The 20,640-nt window shown below is 56.2% G+C and overlaps 1 protein-coding gene across 1 annotated transcript in view; it reads right to left on the bottom strand.

The window, feature by feature from the left end:
* Positions 1–20,640, bottom strand: part of MEGF8 (multiple EGF like domains 8) — a gene marked incomplete at its 3' end in the record, with an annotated part of 41,580 nt that overhangs the window by 13,253 nt on the left and 7,687 nt on the right. The window contains exons 6-30 of the mRNA XM_082676333.1: positions 19,727–20,142; positions 19,141–19,286; positions 18,890–19,012; positions 16,631–16,785; positions 16,175–16,294; positions 15,688–15,832; positions 15,442–15,605; positions 11,906–12,106; positions 11,311–11,511; positions 10,628–10,864; positions 9,655–9,773; positions 9,434–9,565; positions 9,232–9,345; positions 8,480–8,728; positions 7,772–7,971; positions 7,241–7,451; positions 6,894–7,143; positions 6,244–6,376; positions 4,492–4,739; positions 4,291–4,401; positions 4,021–4,139; positions 3,439–3,646; positions 2,728–2,908; positions 2,007–2,170; positions 1,103–1,247 (exon numbers count right to left, since the gene is read on the bottom strand). Coding sequence (XP_082532459.1) covers positions 1,103–1,247; positions 2,007–2,170; positions 2,728–2,908; positions 3,439–3,646; positions 4,021–4,139; positions 4,291–4,401; positions 4,492–4,739; positions 6,244–6,376; positions 6,894–7,143; positions 7,241–7,451; positions 7,772–7,971; positions 8,480–8,728; positions 9,232–9,345; positions 9,434–9,565; positions 9,655–9,773; positions 10,628–10,864; positions 11,311–11,511; positions 11,906–12,106; positions 15,442–15,605; positions 15,688–15,832; positions 16,175–16,294; positions 16,631–16,785; positions 18,890–19,012; positions 19,141–19,286; positions 19,727–20,142 — 4,492 coding nt within the window. The remainder of the gene's footprint in view (positions 1–1,102; positions 1,248–2,006; positions 2,171–2,727; positions 2,909–3,438; positions 3,647–4,020; positions 4,140–4,290; positions 4,402–4,491; positions 4,740–6,243; positions 6,377–6,893; positions 7,144–7,240; positions 7,452–7,771; positions 7,972–8,479; positions 8,729–9,231; positions 9,346–9,433; positions 9,566–9,654; positions 9,774–10,627; positions 10,865–11,310; positions 11,512–11,905; positions 12,107–15,441; positions 15,606–15,687; positions 15,833–16,174; positions 16,295–16,630; positions 16,786–18,889; positions 19,013–19,140; positions 19,287–19,726; positions 20,143–20,640) is intronic.

Raw genomic sequence — 20,640 nt, 5'->3', positions numbered from 1 at the left:
GACAGACAATGAAAGACAGAGAGAAGACAGAAAAGGCCAAATAGGACAAGAGCATCAGACACAGCAAGACAAAAGAGAGGGAGAGAGACACATAAACAGAAAAAAGGAACAGAAAAGAGTGGAATAAGAACAGAGACATGGGCTTCCCTGGTGGCGCAGTGGTTGGGAGTCTGCCTGCTGATGCAGGGGACGCGGGTTCGTGCCCCGGTATGGGAGGATCCCATATGCCGCAGAGCGGCTGGGCCCATGAGCCACGGCCGCTGAGCCTGCGCGTCTGGAGCCTGTGCTCCGCGGCGGGAGAGGCCCATGTACCGCAAAAAAAAAAAAAAAAAAAAAGAACAGAGACAAATGTTGTGGAACCCGGGGACTTCGCTGGCAGTCCAGTGGTTAAGACTCTGCGCTTCCACTGCAGGGGGCGCGGGTTCAATCCCTGGTCGGGGAACTAAGATCCTACATGCCACGTGGCGCGGCCAAAAAAAAAAAATGTTGTGGAACAAGACTAAGGTGGTGGCTGAACCACACTGTGAAGGTACTAAATGTCGCTAAATTGTTCGTTTTATGATGACTAATTGTGTTATGTGAATTTCACCTAAATTTTTTTAAATCCTCAAAAAAAAAAAAAGTCAGTGGAAAAAATAGATTAAAAGCGAAAGAGAGTTAGAGACAGAGGCTCAGAGAAAGCAACAAAAAGCAAAGGAGACAGGCCCGGAGACACACACACACAGTCAGTCATTTACAATGACTGTCAAATGAAATAAAACGGCAAGATACAATCCCTTTCCAGCCTATGAACTGGAAGGAAGCACCCTCACATATGACAGTCGTTGCCTCTAGAGAATGGGATTATGGGGGATTTTTTCCTTCCTATTTTACAAATTATCTACAATGACCATCATTACTTCATAAACAGAATTAAAAATTTTTCTAAGACAGAAAAAGAAGGAGGGTGTCTCCGTGGGTGCTTAGATAATGTGGAGAGGACAGGAGCTTTGCCTGTGGGCCTGAAGGGACCCAAATGACCCCTAATGAGTGAGAGTCGCAGGACAGGGCCAGCGCTCCCCCTGGTTGTCCCGCGGCCTCCCAGGGAGAGTGGTGGACTTACGGATGAGGTCAGGCAGGAGCCAGGTGTTGCAGTTGACCTGGTAGAGCAGGACATCGCTGCTGAACTCGTCAGGGTCCGAGCGCCCCCCAAGGACCACCATGGTGTCTCCTAGCAAGGCTGAGGCGTGGAAAAGTCGGGGGCGGGGCTGATGGGGAGACACACGGCAGGACGGGCTGTCAGAGCCCACGGTCACCCGCTCTTCGTGCTCCCTCTCAGCCCACCCGCCACTCCAAACCTCCCCACGCCCCAGCCCCTACCAGCCCACCCAATCCTAACCTTCCTCAAATCTCACCTCCTTCCTCCGGGAAGCCTCCCTCATTCCTCAGAGCTGTCTCCACAGCCATCTCCTTTCCCTGAACTCCCAGAACCCCAAAACCCCATGCTGTTCCTCAGGAACCCAGCCTCAGATGCTTGAGATGAGCCCCACATTTCTTGGGTGACCTCGCCAGCTGGACCGGGGTGTATCCTGCTGGGGCTCTTACTTCCATCTCCCTTGTGGTCCAGCCCCAAGAAGGGCTTGGGAATATGTGTGTGGATGGCAAATGCAATTGTCTCTAAACAGCATACCCGGGGTTTCCTGCTCTCCCACTGTCTCCTTTGGCCTTGAAGGCAGAAGCACAAGGAGCCTCAGTGTCCCGTTTCACAGCTGGAGAGGCCAGGAAGGGGAGGGACCTGTCACGGCCACGCCCAGAGTGTGGCAGAGCTGGGACAGAACCCAGGCCTCTGACCTCCTGGTCTAGGATTCTTACCTCCAAGTCACAGAGAGAAAAAGGGGAGACTTGGGGTACCAGAAAGGAGGCAGAGTAGGAATCCAAGGTTGAGCCAGTCCCTGGGGCACTGGGAAAGGGGGGGCCCCCCTCCCTCCTACCCCCTACACTCATCTGTCTGGACCTTTTTTCCTGACCTTTGCCCCCTGAGAAGGGGCCAGCAGGCTCCAGGTGCGGTCAGGACAGTGCAGGGAGTAGAGCTCAGGGGATGGGGCCGCCAGCTCCACGTGGAAGCGGAAGCCCCCAAACACGTAGAGGGAGTCAGTGGCCTCATGATACACAGCGGAATGACCATATAGACCTGGGGGTGAAGGATTAGTGAGCACAGAGGCTGGGGGAAGGGCTGGTGATCAGGAACACTCCCCGTCTTCCTGGGCTCCCCCTCTCATGACCACACCACCACCCTACCAGGCCCTGATGCCAGAGACCTGGAAGCCTTTCTCAACCCCTCCTTCTCCCTTCGATTCTAAAGGACAACCATTAAAGAGGCCCTGGGAAAGACAAGAGAGGGAGACAGGGTGACCAGAATGACCTTGCGGATGGTGATTAAAGAATGTAGAAGGAGAGAGAGAGAAAGGAAAATACCTGAGGGGCACTGATCTAGGACCTAGAAGAGGTAAACAGTGACCCACTGCTACTGGGCAGGAGGTAGGCAGCTTCTCATGAAGTCTGGGAAGGGTATAGAAACTGAACTTCTCAAAAGGCAGCATCCTGAGAATGTGGGCGGGTGACGGGGGTAGACAGGGAGACAACAGGTAGGGGGGGCAGTGACCACAGCCTACAGGAGTGGACAGAGAGGATGGCTGGGAGTCAAAAGCATAGCGCCCCCTCCCCGCCATGCCCTGTCCCCAGGCCCACCTGTGGGAGGTGTCCCACTCTGGGCTCCGGACACCCAGGTGCCGGTTGCCAGCTGGTACTCAAGCAGCTGCTGGTTGAAGCCATTTTCAGGGGAGTAACCACCCACCAGGAGCAGAGACAGGCCTCGGCGGGCAGTAAGGGTGTGACCAGCAACTGCTGGCAGCTCCACGGTCTGCGGGGCCTTGGGGATGAAGGGTGGAGGTCATGGGGGTGGGGGGCAGAGGTCAGGGGTCATCTTGTGGGTAGAAGCAAGGCTCAGAGCTCCCCGAACTCCCCTTGAACCACTAAGGAGGTCGTGAGCTGCCTGGGGCGGGTCAGACCCCAGGCCTCCCCGCCAGCCGTGGTCCCAGCAGGTGAGCAGCAGACCTCTTGCTGTCTCTGCCTGCTCAGTGTCACTTCTTCAGGTAGGAGTAGCCTGGGGACCCTTTGCGAAGCCCTTGCTCCTCTGCTCTCTGGCTGCATGGGGCTGACTGTACCGGCTCCACAGCGGGCTGTGCCCCAGCCTGGAGACCAGAGCCTCACGTCCCCTTGGCTAGGGACTGACTCAGGAATGAAATGTGACCCACAATGGCCAATGAAATTCAGTTCTGGGGCTTGTGCTGAAGCCCTGGGAGGAATCCTCTTCCTCTGGGGGCAAAGCTGGCAGGAGCTGCTCTGGTCACCTTTGCTAGAGCCTGGTTGTGGGGACTAGGGGAGGGGAGAGATGCTCACCTTCTCCTGCCGCCACTGCAGGGTGGTGAGGTTGAGGACCCAGAAATCCCGGGCGACGCCCCCAGCCGTGAGCCCCCCCAACAGGTACATGGCGCCACGGCCAGCAGGCACATAGGCAGCTGCATGGAAGGAGCGGGGTGAGGGGCCTGGGCCCCCGTCCTCAGCTCCTGCCAACATCTGTGTCCACCGCCTTTCGCTCACTGAGTACCTGGGGCCAAGATGCAAAAAGGCAGCCTCACTATACAGTCATACCAGCATGCCTTTGGGTGACCCCCCTACACACTGGTATCCCAGCAACCCCTGGGATCACCCCCCCCACTTGGCAGGTATCCCAAAACCCCTAAGGTGACCCTCCTATGACAATCACCTTACCATCCCCTGGGGTAGCACCACCCAAATAAGTGTCCCAGTCCCTGAGGTCAGCCTCCTGCGACAAGTGTCCCAGCATCCTTTGGGGTATCCTTCACCTGTAGACGTTGTCCTGCACCCCCCCGAGGGGACTCTTATGTCAGAGACGTCTCAGTGTCCCCTGAGGTAACCTTTTCTCATTCAGGCATCCTACCTCCCCAGGGCAGTCCTCACCTGTACAGGTTTCCCAGCAGCCCCTGGGGCAGACCCAGGCCCCCAAACATCCACAAGGTGGCCTCAGGTCCCTCCACCATAGTGTGCCCCAGGCGGTGCAGGAAGCGGCTAGCTGTGTCCTGTGGGTGGGGTGCAGACGTGAGGGCTCAGGTAAGGGCATTACAGAGTGGCAGGCTGGGCCTAGTGGGTAGTCTCGGGAGTGGAATGGGGAGAACGATCCAGGAGGCGGGCTGCATGGCACCTCCCCGCCAAGGGGCATCCACAACTCACGGCTGAGAGGCGGCTGTCCATGAGGGTCTCCCAGACCAGCTGCCCACCGTCCAGCTTTGTGGCACAGTCAGGTCCCCCGAAGCCCTCAGCACAGATGCACACGCCCAGGCTCTGGGGAACAGCAGAAGGAAGCTTGGGAGGAGCCCTGATTACCCCCACCCGGCTCCCTGTCCCGTCCAGCTTGCCCTCTTTCACCTGTACCTGGTTACAGGTCCCTGCCCCGTTGTGGGCATTACAGTTCTCAGGACACAGAGCCATGCGGCAGTGTGGGCCTGCCCAGCCCTGGGGACATCGGCAGAGTCCAGCATCTGCGGCCCCGTCCTGGGGCACACACTCCTGGGGGACAGGGCAACTCCCGGGGCCCCCTGACCCACAGCGGGCAGAGCCCACAGAGGCATTGAAGCCCCAGGACGAGGAGCCGTTGGCCTCCCAGTGCAGCACCAGCAGCCCTGTTGGAGAGAGTCCAGAGGCTTGTCACAAGACCTCAGTAAAGTGATATTTAAAAAGGGGGCGGTGGTGGGGCTTCCCCGGTGGCACAGTGGTTAAGGATCCACCTGCCAATGCAGGGAACACGGGTTCGAGCCCTGGTCCAGGAAGGTCCCACATGCCGCAGAGCAAACAAGCCCATGCGCCACAACTACTGAGCCTGCGCTCTAGAGCCCGCGGGCCACAACTACGGAGCCCGCGGGCCACAACTACCGAAGCCCACGCGCCTAGAGCCCAGGCTCCGCAACAAGAGAAGCCACCGCAGTGAGAAGCCTGTGCACCGCAACGAAGAATAGCCCCCGCTCGCCGCAACTAGGGAAAGCCCGCATGCAGCAACAAAGACCCAGCGCAGACAAAAATAAATAAAAATAAATAAATTTATTTAAAAAAAAAAGAGAGGGGTGGCCTGCAGGCCCTCTGACCTCATCACCTCCCTCTCTCCCGGCCCTCCCTGCTCCAGCACCACCAACCCGCTTCCTGTTCTCAGAGCCTGGGCATCTGCTATTCCTCCACCTGAACTAGTTGCCCCTTCCCCACACCGTGAAATCTCCCTGCTGCAAAGACTCCCTCCCCAACTCCCCAGACAAGCCAGGCTCCCCACTCCTTTCCATTTCCTCCTGTCCCTTACCAAAAGTGTCACTATTCTGCCTACAATTTGCTCCCTGCTGTTTGTCACTCCCCACCTCTGCTGTGAGCCCATGAAGGCAGTGCCTGTGTCCCTTGTTCACTGCCACATGCCCAGAATTTAGCTCAGGCCCAGCTTACTGCAGGTAGACATTTGCTGAGTGAAATGAAATCGAGGGCCCCTCAGCTCTAGTTGCTCACTGTGAAGGGTCTGGGCTCGTGTGCAATCGCCGTCAGGCCAACTACAACTCTGCCCTCTCTCTCACAGCCTTGGAGCCACTCTGATTTACAATATGAAGAGAAGCATCTCCAAACCTAGGCCCTTTAACTGCCATGGGTAACAAATTATTTCTAGTGCATCTCCATCAGCTAAGCACAGCTGACGTAATGGGGCCTGGGAATTCTTGGTTGTGGGGGCTATAGCCTATGCACTGCAGGATGCAGAGTAGCATCTCTGGCCTCCACCCACGAGATGCCAGTAGCAGCCCCGATCACGACAATCAGAATGTCTCCAGACACAGCCAAATGACCCAAGGGGCAAAGTCACTCCTGGCTGAGAACCAGCGGGCTGAGGAGATAGATGCTCAGGGGCCCTCGCACCAGCTACATTCTGTGTGTCCCAAAAACATGTCCCACGTGGCCCTTCTTTCCAGAGACACAACCCAGCGAGTACAATCCTCTCTATTCGCCTCTCAGCTGAAGAAACTGAGACCCAGAGGTGGCAAGGGACTGCCAGCAAGTCTCTGGCAGAGTCAGGCTGGGTTTTGAGCCCACCTCAGGTAGCAAGGTATAGGGACAAGGGACAGCCCAGGACAGAGGTCCCACTTCCCCCAGTCCCCATACCAGACAGGGCCTGCACAGTGAGAGGCCTGTCCCGCCGCTGGCCGCAGAAGGCAGCAATGAGGCTACGGTCCGACTGGACGACACCAGTGTCCAGGAAGCGTGGGAATCCATCAAAGGCCAGGACATAGCTCAGCTGGAGAGGTGTAGAGTAGGATCAGGGGATGATGAGGATGAGAAAGAGGAATGCTTGGGGTCCGGGAGGAGGTGCAGCTCAAGCAGAGAGGGCAATCTGAGACTGGGGAAAAGGCTGCTTGAACCACCTGGGCAGATTGTCAAACTGTGGCATGGAGGCCACCATTCCCACTCCTGTGTTCATAACAGACATGGTTAATCAATCAGGCACTCTTGCATGGAGGCTCTTTCTCAACACACAGATCCTGGCAGCCACCACCAATCGATCAGAGTTGGCACACAAGGTACCAATATTTACCATACCTGGACTGGGGAATGGGAAACTGGAGTCCAGGAAACAGGAGGCAATCTGGGAAATGGGAGGGTCTGTGGGCTTAGGAACAAATGGGTAGGAGTCTGAGGAACAGATCTGGGAGTTTGATGGATGAAAAAACACGGACGTGGGGGCCAGGGTTCGTCTGAAGATTCAGACTGGGTGGGGGAGACGTGGGCCTGTAATCAGTGCCCTTGGTGCTCACCGTGCAGGGGGTGCTGCTGTCGGGGGAGAAGGTGAGGGTAAGTGGGGGACAGAGGGTCCCAGGGGCACAGGGCTGTAGCACCTCGGTGGCTGAGACAACCCACACACAATAGGACAGGCCTGGCCCAGCTCTCGCTGCCCCACCACCTGGAGGCAGTAGCCCCCCAACCCGGCGTGAGCCCAGTGCCACGGAGGACACGTTGGTGAGGAGGGCACGACCCCCACACTCCCGGAAGCAGGAGCCACCAGCCCTGGGGAGATGGAGGAGAGCCAGTGTCAGACCAGTCCTGCCCTATCCCACCATGTCCCTAACCCCACCCTGCCCCGCCTGGGTGGCCCCTGGCTCACCGGGGGTCCCCATAGTAGCCAGGAGAGCAGAGCTGACAGTGGGCGCCCTCAGTGTGGTCCTGGCAGAAGCAGAGCCCGCTGAGGTTGTCGCAGTGGCCTCGGCGTGGGTCCCCATGCCCGTTGCACTGGCAGGGCCGGCAGCCGCCTGAGCCTGTGGCGTTACCAAAGCTGCCCGGCCGGCACCGTTCGCAGTGTTCCCCCCACGTCCAGTCTGTGGAGGCCCCAGCAGCCAGGATGCAGAGTCAGCGGCAAGAGCGAGAAGGAGCCCGACCCTCCCCAACCCCACCTGGCTCAAAGGAGGGTAACTGGAACCCCGACTGGGGAGCAACTGCAAATCCCAAGAGGGAGTACTGAGGCCCGCCAGAGGGGTGGGTGGCACTGAAACCTGTCTGGGGTGAGGAGCAGGCAATGGGACAGAGGGACTCAGAGCTGGGGAGGGGACGCAGAACCCCACACAGACAAAAGAAAACAGAAGCCCCGAGGAGGCTCCCTTGAGGCAGCCCCGAGGAGCTCAGGATGAGGGCTGCTCACCCTGGCACTCATCGCAGAAGCCAGGCCCACGCTTGTGGCAGTGGCTGTGGAAGTTGCAGCCACAGTCCCGGGAACAGCGGGGGGCGGGGGGTCCTGGGGCAGGCGTGGGAGGGGGCAGGTCCGATGTCCAGCCCAGGTCACACACGCAGGTGAAGTCTGGGGGGCCACTGCACACGCCATGGCCACAGTCCTCCAGGCACCTGAGGGGGCGTGGCAGGGGTGGGGGAAGGACTGGGTAGGCCTGGAGCCCCCAAGGCATCCCCCCTCATCCCACTCCACCCCATTATCTCCATGGCAACACCATCATAAGCTACTGCCTGTTCCACAGATCCTGGACTCCATGGGTGGCCGTGTCTCCAAGGCAACCCCATCACATGTAGTAACTCCTGTCTCTATAGTAACCAAATATCACCACTGGTGATCTGTTCCCTGTGAAAACCCCTTTCAACTTGATCCTCCTCCATTTCTACGGCAACGCTGAAGCCTGTGGCCTGCAGTCCACGGGCGACCTGTCTCCACAGTTAACTAGTGTTACGTTGAGGACCCTATCACTCTAATGAGGGCCTGCTCTGCAAGGTAAAAACCCAAGGCTCACTGGAGAGGCTGGCACCATGGGAGGCAGCCCAGCACTGTGATCACTTCCTCCCAACATCTCCGCATGCACCAGCCCTGGGGCGACATCTCCATGGAAACCCATGCCCTACTCACGTGCGGTTGCAGTATGTGATGCCATCACCCTGGTAGCCCCTCTGGCAGTGACACTCATAGCTGAGGGGTGTGTTCAGGCAGGTCGCCCGCAGGTGGCACCGCGCCAGGCCCAAGCGACACTCATCCACATCCGGACAGCGGGCATATGCCCAGCGGGCAGGGAGGGCCACAGACAGCCCCAGGCCCTCCCCGACCCACAGGGAGCAGTTACCCCCACCCAGAGGCCCGGAGAAGTCCCCCTGGAGGCAACTGGGGAGGGAGGCGAGGTTGAAGAAGGTGGTTGGGTCGGGGTGGGGGGGCGCGGGGGGATGATAAAGAAACAAGAGACAGAGACAGGAAAACAGTAACAGGGAGAGGGGAGATCAATCAGAGACAGAGAAAGAAATATGAATACGGAGAAAGACAGAAAGAGGGATGGAAGAGAGGCAGAGAAAAACCCAGAGAAGCCAGACAAAAAAGGATTTTAAAAGACAGGAGAGAGAGAGGGATACAGTGAAAGAGAGACAGAAGAGAAACAGAAACAGACAAGAAGAAAGAAAACAGAAGGAAAGATGAGAGAAAACAAGTCACAGAGACAGGGGAAGAGTTGGCAGGGAGAAAAGAGCGCGAAACAGAGAGAAGGAGAAGGGGGGGAGAAAAACAGAGATGATGGTAAGAAAAAGGCAAAGGGGCAGAGAAACAGAGGCCGTTAGAATTAGGGTGGGCGGAGAGCCTCCACCCGGCCCCGCCCCCAGGCCCCCGCCCCGCCTCACCGTCCCAGCGTGGGGTTGTCCTCATTGCCACACCAGCCACACTCGTGGCTCTGCAGACACTCGTGGCAGGTCAGGAAGCGGTCACAGCTCCGGCACCGCGGCTCTGAGTGCACGCTGCAGGGTGATGGGTGTGGGGCTGTCAGAGCCACCCCTACTCTGGTCTCCGCCCTCCCCTCCTGGAACCCTGCCACCCGGACCGCACCTGTCGTCCCAGCCTCGGCAGCCCCCGTGCGGGTACCGGGCCAGGTAGGCGGCGAACATGAAGCAGGTGTGGGTGGACTGGCACCAGGCACACTGGCTTGAGTTGGCCAGGCAGTCGTCACAGGTCAGGCGCCTGGGGGTGGGGAGCAGGGACAGGGTCACCCCACAGCCTGGCCCCCACACACCCTCACACACCCTCTCCCTGGGCCCAGCTGGGCTCACTGGCTGCAGAGTGGGGGACACTCCTGCAGGCTCTTCAGGGCACCCCGACCCCGGCCCCGCCGGCTGCACGCTGCGTCCCCCTTGCGGCTGGTGCTCTGATGCCACTCGCAGAAGGGGTCCTGGGAGGTTGGAGGAATAAGAGCCCAGCTTAGCCTTCTCCCTGGGGCTCCCAGCGCCAGTCTCCCAGCACCAGTTCAACAGGCAGCTGCCTCCCTTGCCTGCCAGGGCCCACAGACCCCTGTTCCAAGCCCAGCTCCTTCCTACAGCCACTGACATCCATGGGTTCTGCCTGACCAGCACCCACTCCCTTTTTGGGCAGTAGCACCACTGTATGTGGTCCAGGTGGCGCTGATTCAATCCCTGGGGTCCAGAGGTGGGCAGCGGGACACTCTCCTTCCTCCCAGCCTCACTGATCGGTCCAGGAGCTGGCACAAGCCCCAATTAGAGCAAATGAAAGGCACTTCTGAGACTTCTGTTGAACTGACGGGTGAGTGAGGTGGGGACAGAAAGGTGCTCTCCTTCCCCTTGGGGCTCCAGTGGCTGGGTGGGGGGATAAAAGTCTGGAGCCCCTGAGGCTCCCTTGCCACTCCCAAGGAATGAACCTCCAGGGAAAACGAGAACATGGAATGGAGGGAGGTGAACAGCTGACTACACGGTTTGAACCTCTGGGGCGAGCAGGCCAAAAGACCTACTCCTGGACTCTGCTGTCTAAAGGGATAAATGCTCCTCTGGTGCAGAGGTGCTGAGCTGGGTTTTCTCATCCCTGCAGCATGCAGAGTCACGCCTGCCAGGAGCTGACTCTCCAGCCCCTCTCCACTGCTCACAAACGACAAGGGCCCCGACTGTCTACCCCAACGCCGCCCACAGGGCCCCTCGGCTACCCGTGCCAGCTCTGGGGGGCCCACCCCCTCGCTCAGTCGCCTGCTTTGGCTGACTCCGTGCCGAGCCCTCCCCGCTGTGGCCTGGTGGGCACCTGGGTGCAGGCGTGGCAGTCTCGATGCTCCTCACAGAGTGGGCAGAGGGCAGGCACCAGCACCAGCAGGGAGCCGCCGGCCCCGCGGTCCCCGCACTGGGCCCCACTCTGGCGCAGGTGGCAGGTCGCGCTGGCCAGGCACCAGCCGCAGCCCTGGTCTGCCAAGCAGCCCAGGCAGGAGGGGTAGGAGGCGCAGGCCGACGAGCGGTAGGGCTCCAGGAAGAAGAAGGAGATCTCCTGGGGGCGGGGGTCACATGAGGGTCGGGGCTCCACGCTCCAAGTCAAGGTTTGGGATAGGGATTAGAGTTTGGAGCTAAAGACTTAAGCGTCTGGAGACAAGGTTGAGAACTCAGGCCCGTAGAAAGTCAGGATTTAGGACATCAGCAGACAAAAGGGGATCAGGGTTTGAGAAAATCCAGAGATGAGAGGTCAAAGTATGGAGGGCAGAGGTCAGGGTCAGCAAGATCAGGGCAGGAGGAGTCAGAGACGCGGGCAGGGGTCAGAATACGAGATCAGGTCAGACTCTGGGGGTCAGATGTTGGGGTCCAGGGGGGGTTCAAGGTGAGGCCCAGAGTTCAAGAGTCAAGGAGTAAGAGGTCAGGGTCAAGGGAATTAGTTTGTGGCCCAGGGCATCTGAGGCCAGGGGCTGGGGCAGGGTCAGAGCTGGGGACCTGGGTACTCACGCTGCCACCTGGCACGCCAGTCCGGTCCCACAGCAGGGTGAGCTCACTGTGTCCAGGGCCCGCTGAGCCGTTGAGCTGGCCCCGGATCTCTACCGCGTACTTGTGGCCCCGGCCAGGCAGTGGGAAGAGGCGAGCGGACCCTGGACGTTGCAGGCGCCTCGTCTCCTTCTCCTGCTGAGCCACCCAGCGCCCTACCTCCTCCTGAAGTAGGGGTGAGGGGAAGACAGGGGCCTCAGAACTTTCCACCCACACTGACCCCTGAAACCCCCAAGAGCCCCAAACCCACCTAGCGCCCACCCCTCCTCTTCCCAGAAGGGCCTCAGAGTTTCTTAGACCTCCAAAACCTCCAAGCACCCCTAAACCTCCCAGCAACCCACGTCCTCCTCAGGGGAGTCTGACTTGGTAACTCAGACCTTCCCCTTTCTTCAAAATCCGCCCCCCACCCAGTTCTGTTCACAACTGAAAACCCCAGGGCCCTCCCATCACTAAGGATAGATCCCACGCCTCTGATTTCTCCCCATTCCTCCTCCCCACCACACATCCAAGCCCCCATATTTACCATAAACAGCCCCCTGCATGTCCCAGGCACCCTCACCATGTTTTCTGCGTCAGGGCCACGGGCCATCCGGGCCAGTACGTGCAGGCGCTGGGCCCGGGCCCACACGGCCACGTCCTCAGCCCCTGGCCCTCCAGGCCCTCCTGGCAGCAGTGGGTGGATGAAGCCACGGTAGACCACGGACACGTCGGTCTCTGAGCTAGGTGTCAGGGTGATGGTCGTACTGCGGACAATCAAGACCTGTGCCAGCCAAGGAGGGAGGCGTGCATGAGGACCTCTCTGCATCGCCCCATGGTCCTCACACCTCTCCAGCCACATCAGAGCTAGAAAAGACCAGGCAACCCAATCTCCTTCCCTAGTTTACTAAATGGGAGACTGAGGCCAGAAGCAGGGGGGATCGCTCGCCCACGGTTACTCTGGGAGAAGAGTTGGACTCCGACTCAGACAGCAGACAACAGGGTCCCAGCCCCTGCTCATCTCCACCTCTCATTAAACTCCAAGACCCTGGACCTTTCAGCATCTTCTTCCTCAACACCCCATCTTTCCACCTAAGCCCTTAAGAGTCCAGATCCCTTAACTAGGGGGCTTGGAGACCTTCCAGGTTAGTAAACACATTCATGTGCCAGGAGGGTGTCACACCCCAACTCCACAGGGACAGAAGCTCAGGCCCCTTCTGGACCTCATCCTATGTACCATGTTCTTTGTTATATAATGAACCAGTATATATGTTAAAAAAAAAAAAAAGAGCCCAGATCCAAATCCAACGTTTGAAGCGACGCACATACTTCGTGATTTACTGCTAGCATGTGTTCTTGTAATTGTAAAAGAGTGGAGCAACCCAAGGGTTCATCATGGGAGACTGTTTAAATAAACTGTAACACTACGGCATCAGAATGTAAATGGAACACTATGAAGCTGTTAAAAAAAAAAAAAAAAAGAGGGTGTTTCCTAAGTTCTGTTATGGGAAGCTTGCCGGGATACGTTAAGAAAAAAAAAGGAGAATGAGAAAACACCACCACCAAAAAGACAAAAAAAAAAAGAAAAAAGAAAAAAAGGGAAGTGGTAGTACAGTGTAGATAATATATTACTTTTGGTGCAAGAAAGAAAAATAATTAAATGTCACATTTACTTGTATTTGAATAGGTAAACAGCGGAAGGATATGTAACAAATCTAAATAGACCTTCTGGGGAGAGTTAGGGTGGTCTTGAGTTAGGGGGATGCTGAGGCCAGCTTCCCACACTGAGGGGTGAGGACTGGGTAGATGGAAGAGACTTTTCACTCAACAACTTTTTACACTGTTGTGCGGTTTTTTTTGTGTTGTTGTTTTTGTTTTTAACTATATAGGATTCATTTATTCTATTTTATTTTATTTTTTTTAGCCACACTGCACGGCATGTGGGATCTTAGCTCCCCGACCAGGGGTCGAACCCTTGTCCCCTGAATTGGAAGCTCAGAGTCTTAACCACTGGATGCCAGGGAAGTCCCCATTGTTATGGTTTTTGAACCATGTGACTATAATACCTATTTTTTAAATTAATAAGGAACCACTGTGGAAAAACACTTTGATGATTCCTCAATAAGTTAACCATAGGATTACTCCAGCAATTCCACTCATACTGAAAATAGGTTTTCATTGCAATATTTGCAAATATCAATTCATTATGTTGTACACTTAAAACTAATATAAGGTTGTTTGTCAATTATACCTCAATTAAAAAAAAAAAAAAAAAAGAGGGACTTCCCTGGTGGTCCAGTGGTTACGAATCCGTCTTGCAATGCAGGGGACACCAGTTCAATCCCTGGCTGGGGAACTAAGATGCGCCACAACTAGAGAGCCCTCATGCCACGTGCCGTGGGTATAGAGCCCATGTGCTATGAAGCCTGTACACCACAACTAGAGAGAAGCCCGCACACCGCAACGAAGAGCCCCCGCGCCACTACGAAAGATTCCACGTGCCACAACTAAGACCCGACAGAGCCAATAAATAAATAAATAAATAAGTAAATAAATAAAATATTTTTTTAAAAAGGAAAAACTTGCCAACAGGTGTAAACAACCCAAATGTTATCAGCTGATGAATGGACATGGCATGGCCATACAATGGAATGTCATTCAGCCATAAAAAGGAACAAAGTTCTCAGACTTCCCTGGTGGTCCAGTAGCTAAGGCTCTGTGCTCCCAATGGAGGGAGCCCGGGTTCGACTCCTGGTCAGGGAACTAGATCCCACAGGTCGCAACTAAGAGTTTGCATGCTGCAACTAAAGATCCCTCATGCTGCAACTAAAGATCCCATGTGCCACAACTAAGACCTGACACAGCTAAATAAATAAATAAATAAAATTTTTTTAAAAAATGAACAAAGTTCTGACACATGCCACAACACAGATGAGCCTTGAAAATATTATGCTGAGTGAATGGAGTCACACACAAAAGGCCACGTATTATATGATTCCATTTATATGACCTATCCAGTGTTAACAAATCCAGATACAGAAAAGGAAAAAGGTTAGTGGTTGCCAGGGGCCAAGGGTAGAGGGGAATGGAGAGTGATTACTTAGTGGATATGGGGTCTCCTTTTGGGGTTATAAAAATGTTCTGGGGGGGCACATCCCCAGTGGTCTGGTGAGTAAGATTCCATGGTCCCAGTGCAGGGGGCCCGGGTTCAATCCCTGGTCGGGGAACTAGATCCCACATGAACGCTGCAACTAAGAGTTCACATTCCGCAACTAAAAACAAAAAAACAGGGCTTCCCTGGTGGTGCAGTGGTTAAGAATCCGCCTGCCAATGCAGGGGACATGGGTTCAAGCCCTGGTTCGGGAAGGTCCCACATGCCACAGAGCAAATAAGCCCGTGCGCCACAACTACTGAGCCTGTGCTCTAGAGCCCGTGAGCCACAACTACTGAGCCTGCATGCCACAACTACTGAAGCCTGCGCGCCTAGAGCCCGTGCTCCGCAACAACAGAAGTCGCCGCAGTGAGAAGCCTGAGCACCACAACAAAGAGTAGCCCTGCTCGCCGCAACTAGAGAAAGCCCACGTGCAGCAACAAAGACCCAACGCAGCCAAAAAACTTTTTAAAAATAAAAATAAAATAAATAAATGTAAAACAAACAAACAAAAAACATGCCTCAACGAAGATCCTGTGGGTCGCAATTAAGACCCGGAGCAGCTTAAGGAAAAAAAAAAAAAAGTTCTGGGGACTTCCCTGGTGGCCCAGTGGTTAGGGCTCCGCGCTTCCACCACAGGGGCGCGGGTTCCATCCCTGGTTGGGGAACTAGGATCCTGAATGCTGCACGGTGCAGCCAAAAAAAAAAAAAATGTTCTTGAACTAGAGAGTGGTGATAGTTGCACAGTATTGTGAAGGTGATAAATGAATGTCACTAATGGTAAGTTTTATGTTATGGGCATTTCACCACAGTTAAAACTTTTCTTAGGCCAATAAGGAAAATCAGACCCTTGCATGTAAAGACTTAAGGGGTAAACGCAAGAGTGATAAAGATCCATTTGAAAAATGAAAACTCTAAGACCAAGCCCTTCAGCACTCCACACTGGGCCCCATCCCCTGGCTCCCCACCTTGTCAGGCTGGGAGGCATTGGGCGGCTGTTGGAAGGTGAGCAGGTGCAGGCCAGGCAGGAAGCTCTGGGTGACACAGGCCTCCAGGGAGGTAACGAAGACAGGTACGGGCCCCCACCAGCCCACGGTGCCTGAGATCTGCTCCCCTCGGCAGCGGGCCTGCTCTGTGAGGACAGGAGGGTCGGGAGATGGGGGTTGGTGTGGGGTGCTATGCTGCCCCCTCCCAAAATGCCACTGGACACTCACCAGGTCGAGGGAGGCAGCTCTCGTTGTGTACGCACCAGCCCAGGGCGCCGGGCCCCCGGGGAGGAGCGGCGGTGCTGCTGAACGCCAGACAGGCCTGGCAGTCACCCAGGAGGCGGCCCAGGCCCAGGCAGCTGGCAGCCGGACACTGCAGAAAGGGGAAAGACAGGTGTCACTATCCACTGGGGCTTAAGGGACCTGGGAAAAGCTGTGGATTCAGGAGGCTTGGGGTGGAAAGGTCAGGGGACTGGAGAAGGGAATTGAAAGCTGGGTTGGAATGAGAAAGATCAAGAGGACAGGGGTGGGGGATCCAGGGACAGAGACATAAGTTCAAAAGGACCGGGAAGAGGGTCAAAGGTTCAAGGGTCAGTAGTCAGGAATGCCGATCTTAGGTGTGAAAACGAGTCTCCCAAGCGCAGGTCTGGGCAGAAGAAGACACGGAGGACCAGGTCTCCGTGCTAAGGGGCAGAGTACTAGGACAGTCACTCACAGCCCCCGAGGGAGTCCCAGGAGGTGGGGCAGCTTGGCAGGCTCCCTGACACCAACTGCATTCAGGGTCTCGGGAACATACGCTGTGGTCCGTGTACATGGAGCAATAGTCCAGGTGGTACTGTAGAGAGATGGGCAGGGAGGAGGGGGCGCCTCACACCTGGGGCCTGCTCCCACGTCCTCGCTCACTTTGATGAGCCCAGGGAACCCCAACTGCTCAGAACCTTGAGGACCCCTGTCCACTTCTCCCCCAGCCCCAGGGACCACTGCCCCTCTGCCCTCAGCTCCAGGGACCACCATTCCTCCTCCCTTGGACCTGGGGACTGACCTCCCTCCTCTCACGGCCCTAGGGACCTCCCCTCCTTCTCCCAGGGACGCCCCCCAACTTCCTCCCTTAACCATGGGAAACATGCTACCTCCTCCCCAGCCACCCTCTCCCTATCACCCCAGTGCTCACGTCTGGAGCAGGCGCCTGGAACACAAAGGGAGGCACCTTGTAGGCCATCAAGTCCCCACGGGGCCGGCCACTGTACCCCCCTGCCACCAACAGGACGCTGCCACCAAGCACAGCCGCCACATGTGAGTACCGACCACTGGGAGGTGCTGCTCGGCCTAGGAGAATACAGACGCCCCGAGGACATGTGACCCCCCATCCCCCCTTCGTGGCTCCCACCTTGAGGACCACCCCTGACTCTCCTACGCCTCAACCCCACTTGCCCAAGGAAACCCTCCCCGCCTGCCTGGCCCTGCTCTAGTCCTAGCTCTCTCACTTCCTGGAGCTCCCACACTGCTGCCCAAGTCACCTTCCAGACAGAGCATGACCTTTGGGGTCAAATCCTGGATCTACCATTTCCTTGCTTTCAAATAACGGATCAACTACTGACCAGCTGTGTGGCCTTGGGCAGGAGACCTGACTTCTCTGAATCTTGGTTTCCTCCTCCGTGCATGGAACCTTGCCCTCGGGGAGCGGTGAGGCAGGCCGCCCGGCTGTCACCTGTTGTTGTCTGTCTGACACCAGCCTCCCTGCTGGTGACAGCCTCTGACTGTCCTCTGGAAAACCACCCCTCCCACCCCCAGTCCACAAGGCTCAAGTCGAGCTGTCCCTGCCTCTAGCAGCAGCAGGGCTTGAGCCCAGGCCTATCAGAGTCAGTGGCTAGTTCAGGGAGGGGACCCAATTGCTACAATTCTTGGGAAAAAGGTACTGTCTTCCCTCTGGGCATTTTAAAGGGGTAGGATATAATCCCAGAGCTGCTGGTGACCATCTACAAAAGGCAAACCTGCTACAGACTGAAGGAAATCCAGCTGAGAACTGGGGAGAGAAATGGCTCATGCCATTATGTGAGCACCTGGATCCAGGCCAGCCTGCAGCCAGTTTTCACTCAAGTGAGTCAAGAAATTCTTCCTTTTGCTTAAGCTGGTCGGGTGGGGTTTCTGTCACTTACAACCAAGAGTCCTGACTGACGGGTAAGCGGTCAGTGATTGGTGACTCCCTCACACTTTTACTGACCCGTATGCTCTGGAAGTGTATGGGACTTGGCCCAGGGCATCAAAATCTACAAAGAAGGAGGAGGCCTCCAGAAACCTCACACTCTGGCCTACCCAGTGAAGGGGTCTGAAGGAGGGACAGGAGCAGCAGTGGAGCCCTGGATTGGAGGCCTCCAATGCTAGGCTGAGGCTTTATTCCTTTTTTTTTTTTTAATATTTATTTATTTATTTATTTGGTTGTGCTGGGTCTCAGCTGCAGCAGGCTCCTTAGTTGCGGCTCACCGGTTCCTTAGTTGCAGCTCGCCGGCTCCTTAGCTGTGGCATGCAAACTCCTAGTTGCAGCATGCATGTGGGACCTAGTTCTCTGACCAGGGATCGAACCCGGGCCCCCTGCATTGGGAGCGTGGAGTCTTAACCACTGGGCCACCAGGGAAGCCCCATTCCTGATGGTCAAACAGGATTCCTTGGGGACCCTTCCTCTTGCCCACCCCTTAAATGTTACTGTTCCTTCTTTTATGTTTGTCCTTTGTCCTCACTCTTCTGTTCAGAAGGGTGGGGAGAACAGACGGGCCTCTGGGAAGTCCACAGTCCCATGAAAGGATATGCCCAGTTTGTGCACACAAGTGTCTTTCTGAGGAGAGGGCCTGTGACTTTCTTCCCATTCACAAAGCAGTCTCTGATCTAATGAGCTTGAAAGGCTTCTCCACACTCCCTCCAGGTGAGCCCTCTGGCCTTGCGCTATTGGGACAATGTGTTGGGCCCTTCACTGGACTGTCTTCTTTCTTCACTTCATTTTACTCAATTTATTCTCACAACAGCCCAGTGGTTTAAGTGTTATTACATTTTACAGAGGGGAAGTTGAGGTGCAGAGAGATTAAATGATGGTTTTTGTACAAAAGGTTGTTTAGGAATGGCCATCCTGGTTCTGCCACTTGCCCACTGTGTGACCTTGAAAAAGTTGCTTCTTTGTAGGCAGTCCCCTGGGACAGCTGATAATTGGCAAAACCTGGATTGGAACCTAGATCTGATGCTTCTGAAAATGTCTCCCATCTCCATAGCAACAATGCCCTGGTCCTATCTCTAGTGCAGGTGTGCCTCCTGAGGCCAGCTCTGATAGGATATTGGGCTCACCCCAACAAGGACCGGGGTGGCTCCTTCCCAAAGCCCAGGATCACTGTGGGAGCAAGCGTGACGCTCAGGAGCCCCTCATGGAAACAGAGGGGCCACTCACCCTCAGGAGTTCCTGGAGGGGCAAGCTCGGCCCCCGACACCCACTGATGGCAGCCAAGGTGGTAGAAGAAGATGCCATCTTCATAGCACTTTTCCTCCTGGTAATGGGTGTGCACGTTGCCCCCTGGGAAAGGAGCAAAGGGGCACAGCTGGCAAGCCTGGGGGAGGTGAGGACACCCCTGCAGGGAGCCTCAGCTCAGCCTTGGGCCCCTGGCAGGCAGGCAGGTAGGTGGGATCGGGGCGCCTCCTCACCGTAGACCACCATGTAGTTGCCCAGGACACTGGCCGTGTGAAAGGCCCGCTCCCGTGGGCCCTGAAGCCCATCCCGGCCCTTCAGGCTGGTCCACACGCGCCGATCCACGTGGAAGAGCTCGGTGGAGTTCACCCGCACAGAGAACCTGTAGGGGAGGGGAAGAGGAGGAGCTTGAGGCAGGAAGGGCCTCTCTCCCTCCTCTGGGCCCACAGTTGAGACTGGCTTTACTGGATTTATATCCCCTCAGAACTAGAAGCTCCTTGTGGGCAGGACCCAGGTTTGATTGATCTCTGGGTTCCCTGCATAATCTAGCCAGGGCTAGACACCAAGCAGGGGTTGGTTAAATGACTGCATGAGTGGGAGTGCGTAGGGAAGCAAGTGACCAAGAGATTGAACGACAGACTAGAGAATGCGTGAGTCGGGGAGTAAATGAGTGAATAAACAAATGAGTGAATGAATGACAGACGCGGTGACTGAATGACTGCAGGGGTCTATCAGTGGGCAAAGACCGTTAAAGCATAAAGGCCCAGGGTGTTAGGCCAGGCCTGGCCCTGCAAGGCATGGGGTGTGGGGCAGGTGACTCACCGGGCAGTGGAGGGCCGGTGTCCACCGTGAACCAGCAGGGCACGCGACGGGGCATGGAACACCATGGAATGGCCAGTGGCGGCAGGGGGCCGCCCACCTGCCGGAATCACCTGCTCCCAATAGCCCCCACTGGTGCTGTCGAGGCGGAAACGGAAGAGGCCAGAGGAGAAGAGGTCGTGCTGGGTGCGGCCACCAGACACATAGAGCCAGATGCTGTCCACTAGGGCTGCTGCGTGACCTGCCAGGCCTGGCGGCCCTGAGGAACTGGAAGCAGCTGGTGCCAGAAGCTCCCAGTGGCCACCACCCAGCGGGCTAAAGGCCCAAACGTCACTGGTGAGGGAGCCGTCAGCCAACTCACCACCCATCAGCACGAGGGAGCCGGCCCAAGCCACAGCCACGTGGGAGTGACGGGCAGCCTGTGAGGAAGAGACCAGGAGACGGAGATGGAGAGGGAAACAGATGGTGACACAGAGAAAGAGAAAGGCAGAGAGAGATGCAGAGACAGGGCAAGATGGAGAGACAGAGATACAGAGAAAGAGAAAGTGAGAGAGGGACAGAGATAAAGACAGAGACATGCAAACAGAGAAAAGAAGAGAGACGGACCCAGAAAGACAGACACATGCAAATAAAAAGAGAGGTGTGACAGAGAAACACAATAAGAGAAGGCGGAGTCAGGGAGAAATGACAGAGACCAGTAGAGAGTAAGAGGTATAACCCAGAGAGAAGGAGACACAGAGACCGAGAGAGACCAGACGACCAAGAGTCAGAAACAAAAACCGAAAGATGGACCAAGAGAGACAGGAGACACACAGAAAGGTAAGATGCAGAAAGGCAGATAAACGAAGAAGAAAGAAAATCAAAGACAGAACAGCAGAAGCGGGAGGTGTAGGTGGTCATGTATCACACTGCGGGAG

This window comes from Grampus griseus (genome assembly GCF_964374135.1).
Source record: "Grampus griseus genome assembly, chromosome: 19".
NCBI classification, from domain to species: domain Eukaryota; kingdom Metazoa; phylum Chordata; class Mammalia; order Artiodactyla; family Delphinidae; genus Grampus; species Grampus griseus.
This window is presented reverse-complemented; position numbering and strand designations above follow the sequence as displayed.